At 40.9% G+C, this 18032-nt stretch overlaps 2 protein-coding genes across 11 annotated transcripts in view; one reads left to right on the forward strand and one right to left on the reverse strand.

Annotated features, from left to right (window-relative positions):
- Nucleotides 1-13777, forward strand: part of ATXN2 (ataxin 2) — a 100129-nt gene extending 86352 nt beyond the window's left edge. For 3 of the 6 annotated variants that reach the window (XM_065904483.1, XM_065904484.1, XM_065904488.1), the window contains 7 exons: nucleotides 312-496; nucleotides 819-951; nucleotides 4554-4607; nucleotides 9031-9176; nucleotides 9689-9916; nucleotides 12115-12283; nucleotides 13154-13777. In XM_065904483.1, coding sequence (XP_065760555.1) covers nucleotides 312-496; nucleotides 819-951; nucleotides 4554-4607; nucleotides 9031-9176; nucleotides 9689-9916; nucleotides 12115-12283; nucleotides 13154-13182 — 944 coding nt within the window. In that variant the 3' untranslated portion in view covers nucleotides 13183-13777. The remainder of the gene's footprint in view (nucleotides 1-311; nucleotides 497-818; nucleotides 952-4553; nucleotides 4608-9030; nucleotides 9177-9688; nucleotides 9917-12114; nucleotides 12284-13153) is intronic. The other 3 variants (XM_065904485.1, XM_065904486.1, XM_065904487.1) reach the window with 2 other exon arrangements.
- A 214-nt stretch (nucleotides 13778-13991) lies between these two features.
- SH2B3 (SH2B adaptor protein 3) overlaps nucleotides 13992-18032 on the reverse strand; it is a 37810-nt gene continuing 33769 nt past the window's right edge. For 2 of the 5 annotated variants that reach the window (XM_065904497.1, XM_065904496.1), the window contains exons 7-8: nucleotides 17798-17969; nucleotides 14319-17671 (exon numbers count right to left, since the gene is read on the reverse strand). In XM_065904497.1, the coding sequence (XP_065760569.1) occupies nucleotides 17376-17671; nucleotides 17798-17969 (468 nt within the window). In that variant the 3' untranslated portion in view covers nucleotides 14319-17375. Of the gene's footprint in view, nucleotides 14112-14318; nucleotides 17970-18032 lie in introns of those variants that run through there. The other 3 variants (XM_065904495.1, XM_065904493.1, XM_065904498.1) reach the window with 2 other exon arrangements.

The raw sequence follows: 18032 nt of genomic DNA on the forward strand, positions 1-18032 counted from the left end.
TATAATTACAAGGACTTGATCAACTCTGTGGGTCATCGCAGTGTGTCTCTCTGAGAATGTGGCTTTCAAGCTGACCCTTTGAGGACAAGTAAAAATTTTCCAACCTGGCAGTAGAGAATTGGGGGTTGAGGCTAAGGAAAAGCAGAGATGATAGGAAAACAGCCCATAGTGACTGAAAAGGGGTGGGTGCGGAATAGCATGGCCTTTGAGAGGCAGGCAGAAGTGTCAAATCATACAGAGCCTTATGGACCAGTTCATGTATTTTATGCTAAGGAGATGCTATTTTCTAATATTACGTCATTTTCCTGCAGTACCAAATATGCCCCAACAACGGCAAGACCAGCACCATCAGAGTACCATGATGCACCCAGCCTCAGCAGCTGGCCCACCAATTGTGGCCACCCCACCAGCTTATTCCACACAATACGTCGCCTACAGTCCTCAGCAGTTTCCAAATCAGCCTCTTGTTCAGCATGTGCCACATTATCAGTCTCAGGTAAGCCTGATATGACCTAAACTCTTAACTGTTGTTCCATTTAAGTTTCAGTGTGATAAAGGGGTTTTCCTTATATTTTGTGTTATGTGCTATGGTGGGGGTAGACAGCTAAGGATTTGGGGGCCCCTTTTAACAGAAAGGTGCTGATCAGTATAGGTGTTTCAAAGAAAACAGCCCCCAAAAAAACTGATTTAGAATTTTCTAAATTCTGTATTTAGAAGTTTTGGAAACCTGCAAACCATGATGTTAAGACATAACTAAAATCTACTTGATTATATCTGATAACTTCAATGTTTTTTCTTAATTTTTTGTTTGAACACAGCATCCTCATGTCTATAGTCCTGTAATACAGGGTAATGCTAGAATGATGGCACCACCAACACATGCCCAGCCTGGTTTAGTGTCCTCTTCAGCAACTCAGTACGGGGCTCATGAGCAGACACATGCGATGTATGGTAGGAAGCACTTTTTGTTTTTTTTCAATGTGTGTCTTAATGTGTTTTAAATTTCTGTTTAAGAATAGCTCTGCCTTTTATGACATTGAGGGTCAAGAATCTTAAAAAAAAAAAAAAAAAAAGTAGTATCTGTTTCTTTCTGACCTAGTCTGTAAGTCTTGGCAAATCATTTCTACTTCTGTTCTTGAAATTTCTCTCTTTAACTAAAAATGTAATAATGTGTATAACAGAAAGCATCTTTTGTAGAGAAAGTTATCTTCCTTCTCTTCCTCATCAGTAACATTATTTGGTATACTCTTCCTAAGGCATGCAGGAAGGTTTTCTGTAATGAAAGCACTCTCTAGCAAGAAAACATTCTCCCTCACTCTTTACTCTGGGGGCCACTGACATTGCATATTTTTGATTGCTATTTGTTACAATACTACTGTGTTTCTTCATTATGCTGTATTTTAAGTGGTCGAAATTGTGTAATTCTAGATCTGCTTTAGACAGTCATACTGTAAGTGTAATCAGCATGCAACGATAAAAGTATTCTATATAAAATTAAACAATATGTATAAGACTACTAAGCTAAAATTGCCCTCTTAGTTTTGTGGCCAGAGAACTTTGTACAAGGCAACTTCCCAGCTGTCTAAAGTACTAAAATAATACCATTTTCAATGTTGAGAATTGAAAATAAAATGCCCACCTTATATTTTGTAGAATAGAATTAATGAGTCGTTTCATATTTTTCAAAATGCACCTTTAATTATTAATAGTACCAGTTTTATTGAGATCTAAATTTTGTTTTGAACTTTTCTGAGAACTCCTTTACTGTCATTTAACTTTTCCCACTGGCATTTCAGGTTTTTTTGGCATGGATGGGAAAAGAGAAATTTTAAGTTTATTTGTACAGTTGAAAAGAGAACAACCCCTAGAATGAAATTAATATTACGTGCAGCTTCATGGACCTTTCCTTTTTAAAACCTCTTTAAACTTTTTGAATGACTAAGAATGTAAAGACTTTCAGTTTTTTTAATGTTAGAGTACAGTTTATTACGTTTTGTAGATAAATAGGAATAGGACTCAGGCAGCAACAACCATTCTTGTCACCCAGAAACTCACTTCTAATGTTTTCTTTTTGGAGGCATGCTCCTTTCCCACAGGTTCACTAGTCATTAAAATTTTATGTGACATTTTTTTTAATATAAAATACTTGTCAGATCTTTTCCACACTTAAAATCTTTTATTGTTGATTATACTCTTTAAATTTAAATGATGTGCTTGCAACATTTTGAGAACCTTTCAAGAAACCCATCCATAATTTAATTGAAAGGCTGACAGAACTAATTTGGTTTATGATTTTGGTTATGATCTCCTGTCATTGGGTTGTCTTAACCAGGACTAATTATGTGTGAAAAGGCATCACTGATTTATCACACTTTTACACAATTTGTATATATTTCAACAGTTTTCCAGTTTGCTAAAGTCTTAGGTGGAAAGTTCATAATGATTGTTTATACATACATTCCTGAATATACATCATGATATAACAAGTGGAAAAACCATTTCTTTCTTCCCATTTTCTGGCATACTCCCTTTGGAATAAGATCTGAAACTTTTGAGCTAAAATTTCCATTGCTTTTAGAGAATAGCTATTTGTGTGCCCATGCCTTTTGAAATATTGTAGTAATTCTGTTGAGCAGAATCTTTCTCCTCAGTGTATTCACTCACTGCCAGCATCTGGCTTTGTCTTTTGAATGGATATTCATTGGTTTGAAACAGGCAGTACAGTACAGTAAATACTGTATTTGAGGCACTAATGGTTTTATAACTACTTTCCAAAATATTTCCATTTGAAAAGCAGTTGGTCTCAGACCCTGAAGTCCATTCAAGAGTGGGTAAACAGAAAAATACTAGACCTAATGTCCAGTGAGACTTAGAATGAACTAGTCATCAAAGCTACTTCTTTGATACGGGGAGAAAGTTGGCTCAACCATATCTGAACTACTGTCCTACGATTTACACAGATTGAGTTTTATTGATGTCTGTTGATGAGGGTAGGCTAGGGGCAAAGCTGTACATAGATTATTTTGTTTATGATTATTTTTGATTCTCTTTTGGACACTTCATACACTGAAGAGGACACCAGGAAATGAATTGTTTTGTTCTTTACTGCAATAAACCATAATTTAATCTGCTGTAGCAAGTTTATTAATTCTTCAGTGATTTATTTTAGATCTTACAGCTTTTTAAGACAGACTGTAAACTTTTACAAATTTTTGTACATTTTATCTGTAAAGAATACAAATTTTTAAGTACATTATTTTAAACTGTAAGATAAAATTTACATAGAAATGCTAATCTTATGTCTCTTAAACAGTTTATATTTTATATTCTGAAAGGAACTAGATATTTTTAGTATGGATTATTTTTTAAGCTGCGTCCTATCTAGATTTTTTTTTTAATGCAAATAAAAAATATGCACCTAGATGTTGATGACAGTTGTTATGTTGCCTTTTTGTCATTTATTTATCATCATGATCATAGCAAAAGCCTTTGAGAATAGAAATGGCTGTAAAATGAAAGGCTGGTTGTTGTTTTAAAATTTTTTGGTATATTTACTATAAGTATACTAACAAATCCTTGAACATTTATTTAAGGTACTAGGAGAAACGTATTCTAAGTTTTTTGACCTTGTATTCTTTCTAGCTATCTTAGGAGAGACTTTGATCACAAACTTCATCTCTTTGACCTTAATTTCACTTTCATCATTGCATCTGCCTTCTTCCTCCAAATAAGTTACTTTTTGTTTCCTTAACATCTAGTCTTAAAATTCATCTGATTTTGTTTCATTCATCTTGTTTTGTTTTCCCTTTTAGAAATAGTAATAATGAAACTTTCTCTGCTAACTAAAGCCATCAGGAAGAGTTAAATCCAAAATCTTTTTCTTTGCGTTTGTTTTTGGTAGTTTAATGCAGATAAATTCTAAAGTACAGTAGGCAAAAAGATGTAAAGTGCACGTATTAATCTTCTCCCTTACAACCTCCTGTTAACATTTTGGTGCATATCCTTCCAAGTGTACTTATGCATCCACACACCCCTTTATGTAGACAGTTTAATAGGAAATTATATAATATTCTTGTTTAATATTAATATTACTATGTTTCTCAGTTTTTGGGTCCATTACCAGATGCCTAGTAAACACCTTACAGAACAAGATGTAAGGTGACATTTCTGTTAGTAATGATTTGCAAAATTGAACTAGTCTTTTGAATGAAACTTGGTAAATATTGTTTTATATTGGTATATTTTTTATATTAGAGTTGTTCAATAGAATGCAATGTTGGTCTTTTTATTAGATAATGACTTTATTCCTTTCATGTAAGCAAATGAGCATGTGGAACTTGACAGCCCAATACAGAAGAAAAGTGTCTTTCGCTTCAGTCCTCTCTTATTTAATTTTGTAGTAATGTTTAAAGTGCTTGTCATCTCTTATAAAATAAGAAAAATGAATTATGCATGAATACAAAAAGAAATTACTAAATATGTCAACCTTTCCAGAAAATTAGGAAAATGCACACCTTAAAAGGCTAATTAACCTTTCTATTTCCCAAATTCAGCATGTCCCAAATTACCATACAACAAGGAGACAAGCCCTTCTTTCTACTTTGCCAGTGAGTTGGGTTTTTTATACTAATTTTAATTTGAACAGTAAAACACTTTTTAAAGAATACATGTTAAGGGAGTAGACTTGTTGAGCAATCTTTTCCTTGTGCCAGACAAAATCATTAAAAATACATATATCTGAAAATAATTGAGAGTTTTTTAAAAGGAAGTATAACCCAGCTTAAGAAAGCTGGAGTTAATTTAAAAATTGAGTTGTTTCAGAAATTAATTTTTGCATACCAAGCAAATACGTGACTGTTTTGGAATACCTAATACATTCCTTGTTCAGAGAAAATTTTCCTGAACAGCCTTTTTTCATAGCAAAGCAAAACAAGCCACAAGTGTAAAACATACCATTTTTTAAAAATATATCCTGGTAAGAAAAAATTTATTCTTACAAGGATTTTTAATTGAAGAGGGTTGAAATACATGGGGAGAAGCGCTTCTGTATTTTCAATCTTTGCATGGCTACAGGTTTAAAATATTCAGGTAGCAGACACCTCATGGATGTCTTGAGCTTAAGCAGGAAAACATGACCTACAGCCACCAGAGATTACCTTGGGTAACATCAGCCCCCTCTCAGCAGTGGAAAGGTAGATGATTCCTCTTAAATGGAGATAGTCTGAGCAGGGATTTCTTTTGGAAATGAACTTGTAAGGTTTGTTTTCTCTATTTGTAGGGAAATCTTAAGGCTTATTTATGGACTTTTGGTATTTGAACGGGGAAGTCACCTTGCAGAAACCCTTTAGAAACGGATGATAGTGTAGTATGTGGTCACTTTATGTGAAATACTGTTTTCTCAAGACTATTAAGGATTAAAATGTTATCATAGAGACTAAATTTTAAATTATTTTGGAATAACTGAATGTCTGAATATACTAAGTGGCAAACTTTAAAAAGCATTGGGAAAACATTTTGACATTAATTGTGCCTTGGTATCCAAAAATAAGTGCGTACATATTATTTATTTGGTGCTAGGAAATGTTAACAAATTTAATCCTTTAATATAGATGCTCTTTAAAAAGGAGTCTTGCTGTGTACATAACTATTGAAAGGGAATTCTGTATGTGGTATAATATATAAAAGACAGTGTCAGTAATTCTATTAATGTACTGTTTGAGGTCTCAAATGTAGTTATCCTCACCATCTTACTGTCTCTGTTAGTAGATTTGGAGTCAGTTTCCTGGTAAGTAGCTAAAAGCTTAATCATCACACCTAAGCATTAACTGCCTTAGCACAAGTTTCCCTAAAAGAGAATATCAGTATTTTTTAAAAGAAACTAATAGCAGGGCTGCAGTTTGTAATTTAATTTGCTGCTTTATACCCCACCTCCTTCTAAATAAACTTTTTGCCCTGTTTTTTTTGAGACAGTTGCCTTTTATTCCCCTTTTAAAAAGTTTTCAACTTTCCTTCACTTCTTTGCTTCTGAGTTTACCATCAAAATTAAAAGATTTTGTTTCATTTTTGAAGTTTTGCCGTGCTGGTGATCTCTCATGACTTGTGCATCCAAGGCCAAAAATGAGAAAACCTAGTTAGAAATTAAATGCACAGCTCTGTCGACTCAGTTGGCTTCAGTAGGATCAGTTATAGCTTAGAAAACTCTTTGGACTGGGGTTATCTGGTGGAGAGCTAAATCAGAATTTTTAAGAAAAATCACTTTATTTTTAACCTCTCTGGAATCTTTAGATAATGAGTATGTATAATAATAGCAGTTAAATGATAGATTTAGCTTAAGAAAGCCCAGAATTTTCTGCCTTTCACTCTCCACTTTTCCTTTTCCCTAATTGTCTTATCTTCCTCATTTACTCTAACTTTGTTCCTTTCTCTTTCTCTCTCTCTCTCCCCACCCCAACCCCTCCTCTTTTAAAAATTTCTCTCCTACCCTAGCTGTGTTTGTCACTTTCCTAAGTGAGCTTTCGAGGAACCAAAGTATATTTTTGTTATTACTATTAAAGTATAGGTTCCACATTTTCCCCAGTTAGCTACTCAATTTTTGTATTTGAAGGGGGAAAGAATTCCTGGATAAGGTACTTGTTTTGCAAGCATCTTTTCAGAAAGATGATAAACAGAGGAAGATATTTCTAATCAGACATGCTTACATTTTATTTCCAGCCTATGAAGTCTGTTTAAATCTGCTTAATTTTTCTTATAATGCACTGTAGTTTATTGGTGTTTAGATAGGGAGGAGATGGGCTTTTTAAGCAAAATCCTATGTAGAGGCATTCAGCTCGGACTACTTGAAGTATTTGTGCTATGAATGTAAATGAGATACAGACAGCCTTTCAGTATTGGCAAATAAATCCAGAGGTGCCTGTCAAATAAATGCATGGTAAAAAATATTTATATCTTTATTTTTCTGAAAGTAATTTTAAGATTTTAACATTTTTCTAATTGGTGGATAATTAGTTAATTATGAGACTTCATGGGCATAATTATTCTTTGTAATGACCTTTTTTTTTTTTAATGTGTGAAAATCAAATAGCACCCAGCTAGAATTGATTGTTGTTACTTTTTATTTTCTTATTACTTTGCTTACAGGGTAATTAGAAAGGAAAGTTAAATTTTCAGTACAAAAATTTCTTGAACAAATATGGTTAAATAAGTAGAAACTATGAGATTCTATAGTCTACCTCTATGAAACTTTAAGAATTTGGTTTCAGGAATTGTTTTTTAGTTTAAGATATACAAGAGCAGAGGTTCAAAATTTATGTCAGGTCTTTTAGACTTAAGTTCCTAGACAATTTGTGGGGATCTGCAAGTTAATTTAAATGATGATGAATGGCCTTTTAATAATCCAGTGAAGTAGGAAAAAAGACACTACTTTCATAGATTCATGGGATTGTGAAACTTAAGAAAGCTGTTAGTACATTATTTTTTTCCACCTCCCAGGTAACAGTCACTGACTTGTTAAAAAAACACCCAGAGAATATGTTGCCAGTTTTCCTTGTTAATATGTTCCAATGTATGTTAACTGTTATAGTTAGGGGATTTTCCCAGTGTATAAACAGAAATGCTTTGTTTAATCTAGATGTTAACTTAGTATATACGCCCACTAGGTGTTAGCTGTGGATGCACAGGTGATCCTAGCGCTGGCTCTTTGCCTCTCCTTCTCTCTTTAAAGGGTACCTATGCAGTTGAGAAGGTGACCTTCGGGTTGTAATGTTGGTAGCCCCTGGCCCTACAATGTCAAGTATTATAGAATTGTTTCATGTACCTAACCTGCATAACATTTACATGGGTTTCACCCAGAGCCATCTCTGCTGGTGACTCTCAGCAGCTGGCCTATTAGACTACTGGAGTCAAGGTGCCTGATCCCAAAGGTGCTTGCTTCTCCCTAACAGTCCCCTGTGTATAACATCATATGAAGAACATGAGGAAGTATTTTGAAATTGTTTCTTTGTATGGGCATAGCTTCTCGGGGATTTCAGGATTGATTTGACAGAAGGCTGGAAGTCACACATTGACTTCTAAGAAGTATGTCTTGAGAACACTGTCCTCAACTCATAGCCACATCATGGTTAGATTTGTATCAGTGTGCTATATTAGTAGTCACTGGAAGCAGTGAACCCATCTTGTGCTTTTGATTCTCAGATTGCTGTATTGGGATGACATGAACAAATATCTGATCTCCCTGTTCTGTGCCAACGTATGGTCAGTGCTGACAGTTACAAAGAATTGGCTTTGCATTCTTACCTTTAATGAACACATTTTTACTTAAACTAGCCTGTCATATTTCCTTGTAGTTACCTAGCTAATAAAATTTTTTCTAAAGGCTGTGATGCTTTGAAGGGAGTTTGGTTTTCCTAAATACATAGTTTAGGTAATCCTAAACTATAAAACAAAGGTGAGAGATCTTGAGCGGGGAGGCCCAGGGGACAAACTGAGCAGCAAAGTGGCTTCTGTAATCAGCTGAGAGAGATTGTGGTCATTTGGCCCTGAAGATAGAGCCCTGACCTTGCCACACACCTTATCCAGCCCCTTACTGCAGCCTTGATACCATCTGTGCCCACAGGACAGTGCGCCAGCTCCAGGGCAGTAGCATGGTGAGGTTAGCCAGATGATGGCCTTGAGCTTCTGTGTGTGTGTGTGTGTGTGTGTGTGTGTGTGTGTGTGTGATTGAATTATTTGTCTGTGTTTTTAAGTTGCTTTTTCAGGAAAACCTAGTGACTGTTTTAAAAGTAAATTTAAACTGATTAGATTTTGATACAGTGTGTATGTTATGTGAATAAAATGCTAGTCTGATTGGTAAGCAGTAACTTGACTTTTTTTTTTTTCAAGAAGTGGATGGATTAAATGGAGTCAAATATAGAGATGGGTTAGGCACTGAGCATCAAGAAAGCTGTTGATGAGCTGAAAGTTGATGAGGCATAGAAGAGCGATGAAGACCACCACATACGTCAATTATACACACTCCTTTTTATTTCACTTTAGTTTCCACTGGCTCCCTTGCTCAGCAGTATGCGCACCCTAATGCTACCCTGCACCCACATACTCCACATCCTCAGCCTTCAGCTACGCCCACCGGACAGCAGCAAAGCCAACATGGCGGGAGCCATCCTGCACCCAGTCCTGTTCAGGTAAGACACTCGGAGGCCTTCACCAGAACTGCTGCATCGTTCTGTTTACTGAGTGTTTTTTCCAGTGCCAGGCAAGATGCTAGGTACCACGTGATCAAAACACATGGCAGCCCTGCCTCACCTAGGAGCCAACGTACAGCTCTTCAGGCTGTGCCCCCAGGTTTAATCACCTTAAGGTACATATTGAGAATAAGGTGATTGGGTAAGTTCTGAAAAGTTTACCAATATAGAAAAATCTAAGGTAAAGTAAGGAATTTGCTTGGAACTTTTAAAAACTCCCATTTCTAATGTTTATATGATACGATTTTGTTTGTTTTCCTATTAGTTTCTTTAATCATTCTTTTTAAGAAGGCACTTAAGGAGCTCTTTGGCATCAGGAGCTCTTTGCTCCAGTTCCCTGGAGCAGTACTCTTAGTTCCCACTGCTTGGTTGAGGGCTTGCAGTCTGACAATCAGGCTTGTATCCCAGAAAGGAATGTTTCTTAATCTGTACTCTTTGCTGTCACTTTGCAGCACCATCAGCACCAGGCCGCCCAGGCTCTCCATCTGGCCAGTCCACAGCAGCAGTCTGCCATTTACCATGCGGGGCTTGCGCCAACCCCACCTTCCATGACACCTGCCTCCAATACACAGTCTCCACAGAATAGTTTCCCAGCAGCACAGCAGACCGTCTTTACCATTCATCCTTCTCATGTTCAGCCGGCTTACACCAATCCACCCCACATGGCCCATGTACCTCAGGTAAACCTGCTTTAGCCGACTTTTTGTGAAGACCAAATAGGATGTGAAAGTTATCAGATGAGCAGCAAAGAGCCAGATGCTCTTCAAGCTAGGAACCCCTGTGTGTGATGCCATCTGCTTGTCTCTTCTTTCCCACTCAGATACATGTGATCTGGCCTTAAATGAATGTTTGTGTGGTTTTGTAATGGGATCAGTGAAGTTGCTGATTGGTCAGTCTTTTGACATTTCCCAACTGAGGCCTTAAAAATACCTTTGACTCTGGAATGCAACCTAGTTCTTTCCTTACTGTGTCTGCATTGCTCTGTTTCTGTTTATATAGCTTTCTTGTTGCTATATATATACACGTATATGTAAACGTATTCCCCCCACACCTCACACACACACACACATACAGGTCTGACAAAGAAGATGGGATTTCACAAGTTCTCAACTCTGAGATGACTGCCCTGGGACTGTCCACGTGAATGTTAGTCACCTGAGTTCCTAAGAAATCTCTTCATTTGTTTCCCTGGCTATTCCTAAATCTGCTTTGACCATATGTTGTACTTCTTGAAAGGGCTTGGCCTTGTACACTGGTGCTGTGTGATTTGAAGCTGGAAGCGCCTAGGTGTTCCCATTTTTCTTAAAGAGCAGATCTGGAAGCACTTGGAGCTCACTTCTAGCATAAGTTTCTAAAGGTTGAAAGGTGTGATTGCTGCTGACCAAAGTCCAATGCGATCCAGGGCCAATTTGAATTGTCTTAATGAGGAGAAGGAGTTGCTCTGAAGTTGGACTTTTAACACTGTCCTTTGAGGCCCTCCCTGGAGCTATTAAGGGTGGATTGGCTGTATTTGATGTCTCTTTGCTGCTTTCATAACAGAACTCTCTTAGGCAGGTCCCAGCTTAAACTGCCCCTTGAACTCCGTTTCATGTCAAGCAGTGCACCCCTGAGGCTCTGGCATGATGGGGCTGGAGATGCTTCTCAGTTGGAGCTAACTCAGAAGGCGACCTTGTAACTAGAGTTCCACAGCTCTGGGAAGTCTGGGCATCCTCCCCAGCAAACGGGCAGGTTCTGTAGCGTGGTGCACTGCAGTGGATGAGTTGCTTTTGATGGTGGGGAGGGGAGCCAGTTTGGTCAAGTATGGGGCAGCATGGTTTGGCTGAATCAGGAGCTTCATGAGACCTGGGGGCCGGTAGATGTCTAGCAGAGGCTGGTGGCTACGTAGTTATGTGAATTTATATGTAAGTTGGGGTTCCTAAAACCTCACTTTTGTGTTTTTGTGCTGAAAGAACAAAAAGGTTAACGTCTGCAGGGAAGTCCAGATGTGCCCTGGGTCTACTGGAATGTGTTAGAGTCAAAACAGGGTTTGCTTCTAGGCTTATTATTGTCTAGAATAGTGCACAGTATTGGAGGAGGAATTGAGGACTTGTCCTCCTCGCTCTGCAAATCCCTGCAGAGCCTGGGGTCCAGCTCTTTGAGCTAAAACCTTTCCAACTTGACAGGGAGACCTGGTTGAACTCACTGTCACTTGGTACAGGGACACTGGGTTGGCCCAGATGATTTCAGATTACCCCTCCCCACCTCACTGGAGCCATTCACTGCATCTCCTCCTGCTGCTGCTTTATCGGCAGATCTTTCAGCACAGCAAAGGGTCTGAAAGTCTTTCTCATTGCCTTGACTCATATCTTCACTGAGGTGTGCTGGTGAGCAGGCGAGAAGCAGAGGGGGAGGAGCAAAGAGAATATAGAACAGGAGTTAACAGTCCCCACTTACAATGTAATAATCTGCTTTCTTACCTGAAAGGGATGATTCAGACCCCACATGGAAGCCAGAGTCTAGAAGCATCATTGCATGTAGCCTCCTATTAGTTTGAGAAAGCTGCACTTGGATCAGGGATCTTCTTACCTTTGTGAAGACCTTGCCCCCTACATAGAATCCAGTCATCAGAAATGTTGAAGCCTAGGACATGGCAGCCCTGTCTTTTACCAAGACTCGTTGGGTGCCTGCCCCCTCAGCCTTGCAGAATCTGCCAAAAGGTGAAGCGTGTCTATAGGTCAAATAATGGATCCACTAGGGAATGTCCCCAGAGGAAAGAAAGGGCCCTGAGGGCCCACTGTTGCCCTTTCCTGAGAGCCCCAACCCAGTGAAGGGAACACAGTTGACATGTTGTTTAAGCTGGAGATGTTGCCTGTATGCGTAAAAGAGCTCTCTGTTTCAGGCTCATGTACAGTCAGGAATGGTTCCTTCTCATCCAACTGCCCATGCGCCAATGATGCTAATGACGACACAGCCACCCGGCGGTCCCCAGGCCGCCCTCGCTCAAAGTGCACTACAGCCCATTCCAGTCTCGACAACAGCGCATTTCCCTTATATGACGCACCCTTCAGGTGAGGCGTGTGTGTGCAGGGGCCGCCGGGCACCCCAAAGCATTCTGCTCGCACAGGTCGAATGGCAGGCAGGGCCAGCGCTTGAAGCCCCGCATCTGAGAACTAGCAAGACCCGTCAGTGTGCACAGTAGGGACTGTGACGATCAGCTCAGTGTCAGGGCCTGAGGCTCCCGGGAGCCTAGGCTGTGTGTGTTCTGATGGTATACAGGATCTGGCTTGATGAGCAGCAGCAGCAGCATTCTGTGTAGCTGATGCATGCTTAGGACTCAGTTGGCCTTCCTTGTTATGCTAGGCTGGACAGGGCAGTGTTTTCCTTCCTGAGTCCCTACAGTCTGACGTAGGGACTGGTACAGTCTGACGTGGGGGGTTACCACCATGGCAGAGTTTGATTGTAGCTCTGGAGACTACTACTGATGAGAAAGTGCTGTGTATGGATTGGTTTTGACTATAGAATTAGCTCCAGTCTATGCCCTGGCAGGGAGAGAATGCCCGTGATTGTGCGCTAGTACTTGATGGCGGCCATGGCGAGATTTCACAGTCTAACCTGTTATTCTGAAAGCAGCACTGGTGCTTGGCTGTTATTTGGGGAGGGGATATGTTAAGGCCTTTTTTGTACCCCATGAACAACAACTCTTCTGGGAGTTTTATCTGAAATGGTTTTATGTTTGACTGGTCTGTTTCTACCCACCCACTACCTCTCCCCATTTTGGTACAGATGCTGGGGGGTGGGAAAGGGTACAGAGTGAATTAAATTTTGAGTCTTGTTCAGCTAGCACAAGGATAGCTTACAGTCATGTGCTGCAGAAACACTAGGCTAATATGCAAGTGTTGCCAGTTTTCTGTTTAAATATTCACTTTTCTTTTTTACAGTACAAGCCCACCACCAACAGCAGTTGTAAGGCTGCCCTGGAGGAACCGAAAGGCCAAATTCCCTCCTCCCTTCTACTGCTTCTACCAACTGGAAGCACAGAAAACTAGAATTTCATTATTTTGTTTTGAAAAAATATATGTTGATTTCTTGTAACATCCAATAGGAATGCTAACAGTTCACTTGCAGTGGAAGATATTTGGACCGAGTAGAGGCATTTAGGAACTTGTGGGCTGTTCCATAATTCCATATGCTGTTTCCGAGTCCCGCAAGTACCCCAGCTCTGCTTGCTGAAACTGGAAGTTATTTATTTTTTAATTACCCTTGAAAGTCATGAACACATCAGCTAGCAAAAAGAAGTAACAAGAGTGATTCTTGCTGCTATTACCGCTAAAAAAAAAAAAAAAAAAAATCAAGACTTGGAACACCTTTACTAAACTTGACAAAGGTTCAGTTAAATTCTTACCGTCAAACTGACGGATTATTATTTATAAATCAAGTTTGATGAAGTAATCACTGTCTGCAGTGGTTCAACTTTTAAGTTAAGGGAAAAACTTTTACTTTGTAGATAATATAAAATAAAAACTTAAAAAAAATTAAAAAATAAAAAAAGTTTTAAAAACTGATACCAAGTTAATGTGTGTTTGTATGAGCTATTTCCATTATAGGATACTGAGTATCAGGGCAGGAGGGCTGACTGCTTTCTTAATATCCTTGAAGGTTAGCTGTCAAATGATTTTTCTTCTTCACCTTTAGTTCTGGTTCAAGGTATCTCTAGAAAAAAGACAAGACTGAGAGATGTTCTCTGTGGTGGCTAGAGGTGTGCTTCAGAAGGAGGAAGGCTGGCTAGAGTTGGGCAGCACCGAAGGTCCACATCCTCGGCCTGACGTTGATTCTGTAAGCTTCCTTTTTAATATCTCCGGAACCCAGATAAGTCAGAGGTTGTCCTGATTCAGGCATCTGTGTTTTACCAGTAGGGGGCAGGAGACACACACTCACAGTTGTAATAAAGGAATCCAGAGAGCTGAAAGGATGCAGCAATGTACAAAATAAACCCTAAGCATTTGTTAGGGGTCTTGGTTTTGTGGGAGGAGGATAAACTGGAAAAATACCTATTTTTCAGAGATTGTAGTCATAATAGAGCCTTTAAATACTGCAGTTAACTAATCAGGATTCCAAAACCTTTGTTTTAATTAACATGTAGCAATTTGTACATTATAGCAAAATCTGTATTCAAGAATAAGTTACTTATACAGTACATAAACAATACATAAAAATTTGCCAAATAGACCTTCTGCCTATAATGATACAAGATGAATCCATTCTCTGTGTTGTCATTACAATGTGCTATTTATTCCAGCTAAACACTGGGTGTCAGATGTGTCCTTGTTAAGAGGCAGTGGATAATAAACTATCATGTTCCTCTAGCTTGTGGGAGATGTTAGCACTCACATGATATTTGTGATAACAGACTTAGCCCTGAATAACAGCATGAAGGAATCCCAGGCAACCCTTAGGGAAGAGTTCAAGGCTCTGATTTTAGGTTAAGAAACTGTTATGTAAAAATAGTGTTCTCTGGCTTAAGATTTTAATGATTGCTATTCCTTTTTCCTACACGGTCCAGAAATGATCAAAGGCAGAAGATTTATACCAGATAAAGCCATATGGATTGCTGGTCTAAAATTCAAGGCAGGTTAGTTGACTTAATTCTTTGGTGCTGGTGATTGTTAGTTTGTAAAGTTCACTAAAGTCAGGTGAACGAAGTGATGGTGCTGGGAGCAGCCAGGCCATCCTTGTCATCTGTCATTAGAGATGAAAGAGGGCTGGCGATACTCAGGGTCCGTTTGCCACTCAGAGCCTGGCTCTCAGCAGAGGCTGCCGGCCTGGCCTCTTGCCGGCAGCAGTGGTCACGTTGGGGCTGGAAAGAGGGTGATAGAATGCGCTCTGACTGCAGTGGGCTGGCTGCAGCTATCAGGGTTGCTGCCTCACTGCCTGTGAGGGCATCACGCCCTGGGCCCCACTGCTCCCCCTTCCTCCAGCTCGACCTGCTCTAGCAGAAAGAAAAGGCATTGGCTTAGTGTCACTTCTTCCTAGGCCACAAAGGGCCTTTTTGTTGGAATGTATTTGAACTGTCCAGGTAACTCAGACACATTTAGTCAAGAAATGTTTTTCTTGAACATTTTACACTGAAGCTGTCTGGAAGTGGGTGACTGTATCAGAGATTCTGAGCTTGTACTTTGCAGCCAATCATTCAGAGCTGCGAGCTTGCTGGGCCTGGCTAGCCTCTTGGCACCACCTGAGACTTGTATGTTGAGAGGCTGTTAGGAAGCGAGTGCCCCAGGCTTGTAGATGTCATATCTCTACGTTTACCCTCCTGGTCTGCGTTTGCTTAGCATTCATTACTCAGTAATGCTTGATGTGTAGAAAATGTAGCCCTTAGAAATGGACCACAACCATAGATTGAGGGTTGGATATACTTTACCATCTGTGAAACCACCCAGGAGTGTTAGTATGTAGATTTTTTTGAGGGATCTTAGTTCCCTAACAAGAGATTGAACCCATGCGCCTGGCAGTGGAAGTCCAGAGTCCTAACCACTGGACTGCCAGGAGTGTTGGTTTTAAAAGTAGTGAAGCGAGGTGGCTGCTTACCTCCTTCCCCTCCTAAAGTCTGACCTCCTGGAGTACAGAGAATGGCTGGAACAGACAAGCCCCTCACCCCAGATAAGGCAGGCAGTAGTTAAGTCTAGGCCAAGGTTTAATTTTAGCCTTTGATTGATATAATCTGTAAATGTTAAGCTGTGCTAATAAAACTCCGAGTTTCCTAGAAGCCACTTGGGTGAGGCTGGCAGCTATACTGAATGGCTCTGCTGGCACCAGAAGCAGCTGACTCTGCTGGGTCACTGCCTCCCTTGTTTCTGAGCCTCTGCATGAAAGTTGTGGGAGGAGCTAGCCCCCTATGAATTGTGTCACTTGTGAAAGGCAAGTACAGATGGAGATTCGACTGCAGGACCTCTGGGGATGGTGGAGGTTATGGGTGCCTGTGTATCCATGCACACATAGTCTTCATCAGATGAAGCAGTGGTCACTGCTGGAACAGAACACTGATTGTGGACTATTAAAGGAGTTTCTCATTAGCTGTGGCACCAGATTCCTAGCTTCCATTTTGGCTCAAGAATGAGCCTAAAACCTTGTGGAATAATTTAATAAGCCTTTAGATGCTTGGAGGCTCTGAGCCAGCCCTGTTGGTGAAAGATTTACTAGAAAGGGCCCAGCAGCCCTTTATTTCCTTGCCCCTCCCTCACCCCAGTTTAACTCTCGCCATAGCTACTGTAAACCAGAATTCAGTTTTTATTCATAAGGCACCAGGTGGAACTGTTCCTGGCCACCCTCCTCTCTCAGTAATTGCTTGGGATCTCCTTGAAAGAATGACACACTTCACTTCTCTACATTTAGGAAGGACAGTATCTCCTCAGCAACAGGCGACTGTCCTGAGAATATAACAGACAAGGAAGCCAGGCATACTGGCTTGAACCAGGAACTGGTCAGTAGGTTTGCATAGCTGTCTCTGACTATAAAAATTGCATGTGTATTAGTTCAAACAGTGCAATGAAATAAGCAATGGTTTAATTTTGAAACCTGAATTCTTTGAAAAATTAATCTGAGGTAAAAATGTTTAAAATCATTTTTGACCTTTAGCTTGTCCATCTGCCAGAACTTTGTCCTAAAGCTGAGAGTGGAAGCAGGATAGGTGTGGCCACCTGTGGCTTGGGTACAGCAGACCTGCCACCTGGACTGACGCTACAGTGGGAAAAACCACGGCAGAATCCAGGGCTCGTTAGTGTTTTGGGCTTCCATATGGGCCCCCTCCCCAAGTAGAAAGTCTGTCAGCTGGGACAGACAGTGTCAGTGAAAAGGAGAAGTAGTTTCCACTGCCAACTCCAGCCCTCCCCCTCCCCCCACCCCGACCGCCTCTCAAGAGTGATGGGGCCTGGTCTTAGGGACATCCTTGAACAAGAACTACGTCTGTAAACAATAAGGAGAAAGCCAGGTAAGAATGGAACTTGTAGGAGGCCCTTTAACAGGCCTAATAGAAGGGTCACATCCAAACTGGAATGAGCAGTTAAAAGTGTCCCTTGAATCTCTCTCTGGAAGGAAGGAAAGAAAGTTACATTCACAAGTTCACATTTCTGCTTGCTTGTGCTCCTCCGGGCAGCATGAGGCCCATCAGAGAGGCGTGTACTGATTGTCTATGGCCCGTAGGCGGCTCCGGGAGGAGGAGTCCATTTCATAGTCTGAGTCCCGGGCTCGACTGGCGGGCTCGGGCTCCAGGTGCCGCAGGCTGTTGGCCAGTTCCTCGGGCGAAGGCACCAGGTGGAAGATCTGCTCTGGGGGAGAGGATCGGCCTGGGAGACCCTCTGGGCCAAGACCCCGTGGACAGCCAGAAGCGCTAAGGTGGGGAAGGCCCAGCTCTGAATCCCAGCGAGAGAGGGAGAAGGGGAACAGAACAGTGTTGGAGGAACCTGGGGGACAAGTGACCGAGAGAGAGACCACACTGTCAGTCTTATCAGGGTGGAGGCAGGTGCTGGAAGGACACAACAGGAGGTCTCGGTCCCCACCCCCTTTTTCAAGGGGCATCAGGGTCACACCTGGTGGCTGGGAGACGACAACCACGTAGCTGGACAGCCGGACGTCACAGGCAGCCCCACACTCGAGGGGGATGGGCGAGCGCTGGAAGTGGTGGAGCATGTCCACTACTGAGGGGAAGCGGAGGTGCTGCACTCGGCACTGGCCCCGCTCGGTCAGCGACAGGCGCAGGTGCTACAGGAGAGGGAGAAAGGTAGGCTCAGGCCCTGGCCCCTTGGGGCCTTTAACTTGGCCGGG

Source organism: Muntiacus reevesi, chromosome 13 (assembly GCF_963930625.1).
Source record: "Muntiacus reevesi chromosome 13, mMunRee1.1, whole genome shotgun sequence".
NCBI classification, from domain to species: Eukaryota; Metazoa; Chordata; class Mammalia; order Artiodactyla; family Cervidae; genus Muntiacus; species Muntiacus reevesi.